This window comes from Homarus americanus, unplaced genomic scaffold (genome assembly GCF_018991925.1).
Source record: "Homarus americanus isolate GMGI-L3 unplaced genomic scaffold, GMGI_Hamer_2.0 scaffold367, whole genome shotgun sequence".
Lineage (NCBI taxonomy): Eukaryota > Metazoa > Arthropoda > Malacostraca > Decapoda > Nephropidae > Homarus > Homarus americanus.
Window position 1 is genome coordinate 18,454,880 of NW_024743709.1, and position 9,485 is coordinate 18,464,364.

A 9,485-nucleotide genomic window follows, 5' to 3' on the forward strand; every position below is an offset into this window, starting at 1 on the left:
CGAGGCAAAGTCTCTCTCTCTCTCTCTCTCTCTCTCTCTCTTCTCTCTCTCTCTCTCTCTCTCTCTCTCTCTCTCTCGTCCCTCCAGTACCCACATCCTCTACCTACCTACCAACCACAAGGTGTAATCACAACCTTCTCCACAATCTAGTCCACACACTCATTGAAAAAATAAACCAATAAATATAATTTAATCAAGACCATAAGTAAACACATACCTGTACGTGCTCAACAAGCCATCAGTGAAACAAGAGACAAAATACTGGCTTCCATATTGTCTTGGACCATGGTACATCTTGAGCAATCACAAACGCCACCAACCAGTGGAGGGAAGGGGTGACCAGCACACCAATAACAGAGCACTGGTGGTGAGGGCGAACCACAATCACGTTCCTTTCACCCATAAAAAAGAAATGACCTCTATCATAAACAACACGTATAATAGTTTATGATGAATATACGCCTTAATGTCAACAGAGAAGAGCAATGTTTATTATTAAATCTTAATTGTGATGAGAACAATTATGTTGTTGATACTAAATAATTTACTGTTTATCATCACCAACACCTTCAGTCAGTCACTACCACCACCTCCAGTCAGTCACTACCAACACCTTCAGTCAGTCACTACCACCACCTCCAGTCAGTCACTACCACCACCTCCAGTCAGTCACTACCAACACTTCAGTCAGTCACTACCACCACCTCCAGTCAGTCACTACCACCACCTCCAGTCAGTCACTACCAACACCTCCAGTCAGTCACTCACCACCACCTCCAGTCAGTCTTATTCGACTCTGTCACCACCACAGCACGTGACACGGTCGACAGAACATGTCATACACCATGAAGCCTCAGCTTCTATAGTCAAACTTTCTAACGTCGCTTGCTCAAATATAATTTGTAGTAAACATCATAGTCAGATATAAACATCACTTACAGTCAAATTTCGCACAGCCAGTAGTCTGACTTTCTGGCATCATCAGATAAAGCTGAAAAACTGGAGAAAGTGAGACTAAACAGGTTCTCTGGAGGAGTCCAGTAAACGTCTTGAATATGAAAGTCAACGACTGTGAGTGATAGTTGTTAGCCAGAGTGTTGCTAACTCTCCTACATGACGACCTGGCTGGCCCACCACCGCCACCCAACAATAATATACACAATATAAAAATGGTAGAAGCGTTTCTTGTCACATGTATTAGGTTAAGCCACCAACGCTATTTACTCTGTCATGGAACTGCTTTACATCGTATATAAATGTAGTTATATTTAAGTATATTTGATATTGACCTGAATACATACATTAGGAAATAACACCATCTGGTCATGACTAACATTTAAACACCACCCTGTATTTCTTACGTTCATTAGCCACACCCGGATTCTACATTAAACCGAAGGTCTTTCCACCTCGGTTACCCTTGTGTGGGGGTGGAGGCGAGGGCGATACAAGACAGTTAGCCCTTTGTGTCGCTTCCTCCATCACACACACACACACACACACACACACACACACACACACACACACACACACACACACAAAACAACTGATTGTAACTGTAAACTTTGCATCACAAGTGCTTTTGTGATAGCAGGGGAGAAAGGAAAAAGGATTTAAGTGGAACACCACCAGAAGTATATCACACCATTAGCATTAACAGTCCAAGAAATAAATTCTCTGCACGCCTATCTTGACAGTCTCAGGACAGAGCTTTGATAACTAGCAGCACGAAACATCTATAGTGGCTGGCGGGGGTATAATAATGACGCCTCATCTCCCCAGTACTAACAATACTGTACACATCTTGGTTCTGGACTCAATATAAGGAGAATTTAACAAAGACTTCCATCAATCATATAGCTTGTCTGTCCGCGAGTGGTGTGTGACGGCAAACAGAGCATGTGCTGCCGCAAGGGCTGGGCCGCTCCGGTAAATCAGCTGGATAATGATGGTCCGGTGGTGGAGCGTGGCAATGTGTGGGGAGGCGCATACCCTGCACCGTGTGTGACATGACATTGCACGGTTCTCACAACCACCACCACTCACAACACACCATTACACTCCCAACAACACAACTCCCAACACACAATACACGCAATTCATCACCAACACACCAATACACTCACCAACACACAACAATATATATATATATTTTTTTTGGGAGTTAGCCCACCGGGCACAGGTCACTGACCCACATCAGGGCCTGGGGGCGAAAATGTATTATAATAATAATAATATTAATAATAATAATAAATAATAATAATAATAATAATAATAATATATTAAAAGTAAAAATAAAATAATAAATAATAATAATAATAATAATAATAATAATAATATATATAAAATAATAATAATAATAATATATATAAAAATAATAATAATAATATTTATGTATATAAAAATATAATAATAAAAATAATAATAATAATAATAATAATAGTAAATAAAAAAAATAATAATAATAATAAAATAATAATAATATTAAAAATAATAATAATAATAATAATAATAATAATAATAATACAAAAATGAATAAGATCAAAATTGAAGCAATATACTGTACTGTATGTATGTTGTGTTGTCAATAATAAGTGAAACAATTGAGACCCTGCAATTGTGTGTAAATGAGGCAGAAAGTCAGATCAACCTGGGACTGGTCACAATTTTCGTGATGCCATATAGCAGGGTCTGTAGACAACACATTATGCTTCCAATATCTTCCCAGGCAGTAGTACCTCCCTGTTTGTGTTGCTGCACCCCTAACCTACCCTCAACTCACCAACACACACTACCTCCACCCACACCACTACCTCTCTAACACACCACTACACTCACCAACACACACCACTACACTCACCAACACACACCTGCCTCCCTACCCCTCACAACACACCACTACACTCACCAACACACCCTACTACTCACCAACACACACCACTACACTCACCAACACACACCACTACACTCCTGCTCCACACACCACTACACTCTGCTTACACCACTACACTCTCACCCCACCCTACACTCTCAACACACACCACACTCACCAACACACCACTACACTCACCAACACACACCACTACCTCTGCCCCAACCTTCATCTACAGCTCCTGGTCTCCACACACCACCACTGAGCGAGGTCCCCCCCCAATACACACTGGCTGGCGACACCCCAATACACTGTCCTGAAACGCTCCTACAATGAAAGGACACCACTGTAGGACTCCCCTATTTAACCCAGCAACAGGACAACAGTAAGACCACCAGTGCCCCCCAACAACAGGACAATGTAAGACCACCAGTGTCCCCCAGCAACAGGACAACAGTAAGATCACCAGTGTACCCCAGCAACAGGACAACAGTAAGACCACCAGTGTTCCCCCAGCAACAGGACAACAGTAAGACCACCAGTGATCCCCAGCAACAGGACAACAGTAAGACCCAGGTTCAGCAACAGGACAACAGTAAGACCACCAGTGATCCCCAGCAACAGGACAACAGTAAGACCACCAGTGTTCCCCCAGCAACAGGACAACAATAGACCACCAGTGATCCCCAGCAACAGGACAACAGTAAGACCACCAGTGTTCCCCAGCAACAGGAGAACAGTAAGCCACCAGTGTCCCCCAGCAACAGGACAACAGTAAGACCACCAGTGTCCCCCAACAACAGACAACAGTAAGACCACTAGTGTCCCCCCAGCAACAGGACAAGACCACCAAAGTTCCCCCAGCAACAGGACAAGACCACCAAAGTTCCCCAGCAAAGGACAACAGTAAGACCACCAGTGTTTCCCCCAGACAGGACAACAGTAAGACCACCAGTGTTCCCCAGCAACAGGACAACAGTAAGACCACCAGTGTTCCCCCAGCAACAGGACAACAGTAAGACCACCAGTGTTCCCCAGCAACAGGACAACAGTAAGACCACCAGTGTCCCCCAGCAACAGGACAACAGTAAGACCACCAGTGTTTTAACCAGGACAGACACCAAAGTTCCCCCAGCAAAGGGACAACAGTAAGACCACCAGTGTCCCCCCCAACAGGACAACAGTAAGACCACCAGTGTTCAGCAACAGGACAAGACCAAAGTTCCCCCAGGGACAACAGTAAGACCACCAGGGTTCCCCCCAACAACAGGACACGTGCATTCCAGTGTTCCCCCAGCAACAGGACAAGAGACAAAGTTCCCCAGCAAGAGACAACAGTAGACCACCAGTGTGCCCCCCAGCAGGACAAGACCACCAAAGTTCCCCCAGCAACAGGACAACAGTAAGACCACCAGAGTTCCCCCAGCAACAGGACAACAGTAAGACCACCAGTGTTCCAGCAACAGGACAATAGTAGACCACCAGTTTCCCCCAGCAACAGGACAAGACCACCAAGTTCCCCCAGCAAAGGACACGTGGAATACCAGTGTCCCCCAGCACAGGACAAGACCACCAAAAGTTCCCCCAGCAACAGGACAACAGTAAGACCACCAGAGTTCCCCAGCAACAGGCAACAGTAAGACCACCAGTGTTCCCCCAGCAACAGGACAACAGTAAGACCACCAGTGATCCCCAGCAACAGGACAAGCCACTGGTAGCAACAGGACAACAGTAAGACCACCAGTGTCCCCAGCAACAGGACAACAGTAAGACCACCAGTGTTCCCCAGCAACAGAAACAGTAAGACCACCAGTGTTCCCCAGCAACAGGACAACAGTAAGACCACCAGTGTTCCCCCAGCAACAGGACAACAGTAAGACCACCAGTGTCCCCCCAGCAACAGGACAACAGTAAGACCACCAGTGTCCCCCAGCAACAGGACAACAGTAAGACCACCAGTGTTCCCCCAGCAACAGGACAACAGTAGGACCACAGTGTTCCCCAGCAACAGGACAACAGTAAGACCCCAGTGTCCCCCAGCAACAGGACAGTAAGACCACCAGTGTCCCCCAGCAACAGGACAACAGTAAGACCACAGTGTTCCCCCAGCAACAGGACAACAGTAAGACCACCAGTCCCCAGCAACAGGACAAGACCACCAAAGTTCCCCCAGCAAGGACAACAGTAGGCACGCCAGTGTCCCCCAGCAACAGGACAACAAGGTATGTTATCAGGTGGGACAAATACTGTATTCATGATGCTGTTTTCGAATGAGATATATAGAGTACTGTATATTGTATCTATATAAGAGGTTGACCCTGTACCAGTGGTGGGTTGTGGTGGGGTTACGACACTGGCAGTGGTGGGTGGGTGGGTAGTGGTAAGCTCTACGACCACCAGTGTTGGGCTCACTTTTCTTCAACCTCTAACTACTTTAAGTCTGTGTACAGTGCTACCAATTGCTGAACTAGAGTACATGAGCTTACACAAATAGTTAATCTGAGCTTCTACTACAGTATATATGTGAATTGACATCAGGTTCATCTCTAGCCATTGTACTGTGGGTAATGAGCTAGTCAACACGATGATGAAGGATTAAAGGATTATTATTATTATTATTACTGTATTATTATTATTATTATTATTATTATTATTATTATTATTATTATAGTCGTTCGATTAATGTTTGTCATCACACCTAGGAAACAAATCACTGCTTCTCTGTCACTAATCTCGATCCCAAAGCCACACAACATTGATCACAACGTCAATATTTATGATATGATTCTCGTTCATCCACTCAATACACAGATTTCTTCGACGACAACAATACGTAATATAATACAACAAAAGGCTTGTGACATGTATACTGTGGTTCTGCCATAAATGTATGTATAGTTCTGCCATTAATGTATTATGTATGGTTCTGCCATTAATGTATTATGTATAGTTCTGCCATTAGTGTATTATGTATAGTTCTGCCATAAGTGTATTATGTATAGTTCTGCCATTAATGTATTATGTATAGTTCTGCCTATGTATTATGTATAGTTCTGCCATTAGTGTATTATGTATAGTTCTGCATTAGTGTATGTATAGTTCTGCCATTAATGTATTATGTATAGTTCTGCCTATTAATGTATTGTGTATGGTTCTGCCATTAGTTGTATTTATGTAGTTCTTGCCATTGGTGTATTATATAGTTCTGCCATAAGTGTATTATGTATAGTTCTGCCATTAATGTATTATGTATAGTTCTGCCATTAATGTATTATGTATAGTTCTGCCATTAGTGTATTATGTATAGTTCTGCCATTAATGTATTATGTATAGTTCTGCCATTAGTTGTATTATGTATGGTTCTGCCATTATGTATTATGTATAGTTCTGCCATTAGTGTATTATGTATAGTTCTGCCATTAATGTATTATGTATAGTTCTGCCATTAATGTATTATGTATAGTTCTGCATTAGTGTGTATTATGTATAGTTCTGCCATTAGTGTATATGTATAGTTCTGCCATTAATGTATTATGTATAGTTCTGCCATTAATGTATTATGTATAGTTCTGCCATTAGTGTATTATGTATAGTTCTGCCATTAGTGTATTATGTATAGTTCTGCCATTAGTGTATTATGTATAGTTCATTATATGTATTATGTATAGTTCTGCCATTAATGTATTAGTGTATAGTTCTGCCATATGTATTATGTATAGTTCTGCCATTAGTGTATTATGCATAGTTCTGCCATTAGTGTATTATGTATAGTTCTGCCATTAATGTATTATGTATAGTTCTGCCATTAATGTATTATGTATAGTTTCGCCATTAGTATTATATAGTTCTGCCATTAGTGTATTATGTATAGTTCTGCCATTAATGTATTATGTATAGTTCTGCCATTAATGTATTATGTATAGTTCTGCCATTAATGTATTTTGTATAGTTCTGCCATTAGTGGTATTATGTATAGTTCTGCCATTAATGTATTATGTATAGTTCTGCCATTAATGTATTATGTATAGTTCTGCCATTAGTGTATTATGTATAGTTCTGCCATTAGTGTATTAGTATAGTTCTGCCATTAATGTATTATGTAGTTCTGCCATTAATGTATTATGTATAGTTCTGCCATTATGTATTATGTATAGTTCTGCATTAGTGTATTATGTATAGTTCTGCCATTAATGTATTTTGTTTATTATGTATTAGTTCTGCCATTAATGTATTATGTATAGTTCTGCCATTAGTGTATTATGTATAGTTCTGCCATTAGTGTATTATGTATAGTTCTGCCATTAGTATGTTATGTATAGATCTACCATTAACTGACACTAGTGTACCACTTATATAACATAAAGACACAGACAAAGCCTTAAGAGCAACACTTTGGTCATGAACAACAAGTGGGTGAATTCTCAAGACAATGGAGAAAATAAGTAGTTTATGTTGAGCGTGACACTGACCTCTGACCCATCTCTCCCTAACACAATGAACTCCTTGTTAAAGTTCTGAAGGAGTGTTACCTGAAGGAGTGAGTACAAGACAGCTCACAGGCTACACTCAATACACCAAATTAATTAACAAATTCCGCCCTGTAAACCAGTCCATTAACACACTTCTAAACATAACAACAACACTTTCTGCTGTATATAAAATTATTTATTTATCAGTGTACAGGAGGGTGTGTTCGTACAGGAGGGTGTGTTCGTACAGGAGGGTGTGTGTTCGTACAGGAGGTGTGTTCGCAGGAGGGTGTGGTCACACAACAGCCAAGGTGTTGCTCAGCATCACAGTAAATAAGATTTGTCTCCCCTAACAACATGCCCGGACCTGACACCTGCCACCACTCATTACCTGGCAGCAGTCAGACGCTCCAAGAGGCGCAACTTACTATTAAAAACAAAATGAAAGTTGAAGAAAAAGATATCAAATGGGGCCGGAAGAGAAAATCTTGTACCTCTTCTATTTCGTGATTATTTCTTATCTTGACAATGGAAAATACTTTATGTTAAACGGTAGAACAGCGGCCATGGCTAATAGAGAAGGCCGCGGCCTCTGTCAGATAGTAACTAGTGGGAATAATGAGCCATCGTGGGCCAGGTGTTGGCCCCCCTCACCGGGTCATGACCACGGTACACACCTCATGACTCACTTTAATGATCAGGAGTGTTAGTCAGTAAGAGTCAAATTCTACAAACCTCGTCTACTTACGTCCAGTCTCTCAATACTGTACAACCTTTAGAAACAGATACAGTGTGTCAGCATGTTCCATCACTGAACAAAAAATATGTAAACACACGTGTGGCTCTGTCTGCCTGTGTCACACCCCAGTACAAATTACTCTTATCAAATTACCATTACGGCAGAGTAACTATACTACAACCCAGCATGGTGCACAAACTCACGCCTGGATTACATAGCCTCTACTGCCGCCGCCTCAGCACGGACACATGATAAAACTTCGCACATAAGAAAGGTAAAGGAGTAATCCTTCTTGACACTCAAAAGCTGGTTGGTGAGTTAGCGATTCTCTCATATATTTAAATGCTTAACAAACTTCTAATTTATAATACACTTTTACGAGCAATATAATACAAAGAACTTTCTTATGATCCCCGTATTTCCAACACAATAATGAATGCATCCCAACTTCCAGGCTTATTATCGGTACTATCATTATTACAAGTACAGCAGAGGTCAGCCACACTCTTCTGTACAGCTTCTAACCTTTACAACACCTGCATCCGTCCCCAGACTGTTCACGGTGTTGCCCACACCCCACACTCATCACACACACTGTATACCTTTCACCTCAGTTCCCCAGTTCCTCTGTACTTCTCGTCACGTCAGACAATATAAGTTTTCACATTATTGTTTCTACTACTGTTTCCGGAGTCACAAGATTAGTTTAGTCATACTGCCCTTCTGAGAGCGTACTGTTGTGTATACCCCCGTAGACCATCACAATTATACAGTATCATAATATAAAACAATGAGGAGAGTAAACACAGCCCTCACTCACATCCCTCCTCGCCTCGCCAGCCTAACACCGTGGCGAGGGTGAGACAACAACTGTGCCGTAAAGACATTAGACTCGGAAGTCACACCATGCAAAAAAAATAACACGCCATATGAACGATGTAATCAGGTTAAAGAGAAGATGGTCACTAACTAGAATCATAAGAGAGGGAGGAAGCTTTACCAACACAGCCAAGGTCACACATACACACACACACACACGTAGCCTTGACCGTGAACAAAATCTCCCCTTGGTTTGGTCCTGCCCTCAGGGGTGTTTGGGGTGTTTGGGGTGACACTGGGTCAGGGTCAGGGTCACACACACATACAAGAGGGGGGTTGTTGTAAGGTAGCTGTCACTTTAGAGGTGATTGAGGTGTGGGGGTGGCAGCCCTCGCCAGTCGCCCCAGTGACTCATATCTGCCTTGTGGGTGCAGGTGTGCAAACTCTCTGAAGTGTTCACCAATATAGGTTACAAGCAGCAGGGTTGACCAGGCCACTACCAGCTTCACCTGCGCCATGGCCACATCCTGACTTTCACTCACGCACATGTGAAAATTAAATAAAATATCGACCAAAAGACCATTAA

General features: G+C 42.2%; 1 protein-coding gene across 1 annotated transcript; it reads left to right on the forward strand.

Moving 5' to 3' along the window:
* Positions 1-1,899: 1,899 nt before the first annotated feature.
* LOC121877301 (putative mediator of RNA polymerase II transcription subunit 26) lies at positions 1,900-5,471 on the forward strand. The gene is made up of 7 exons (XM_042382978.1): positions 1,900-1,929; positions 3,245-3,503; positions 3,804-3,959; positions 4,159-4,274; positions 4,368-4,586; positions 4,913-5,094; positions 5,411-5,471. Exons 1-7 carry the CDS (start codon positions 1,900-1,902, stop codon positions 5,469-5,471), a joined length of 1,023 nt encoding a protein of 340 aa, XP_042238912.1.
* The last annotated feature ends 4,014 nt before the right edge of the window (positions 5,472-9,485 follow it).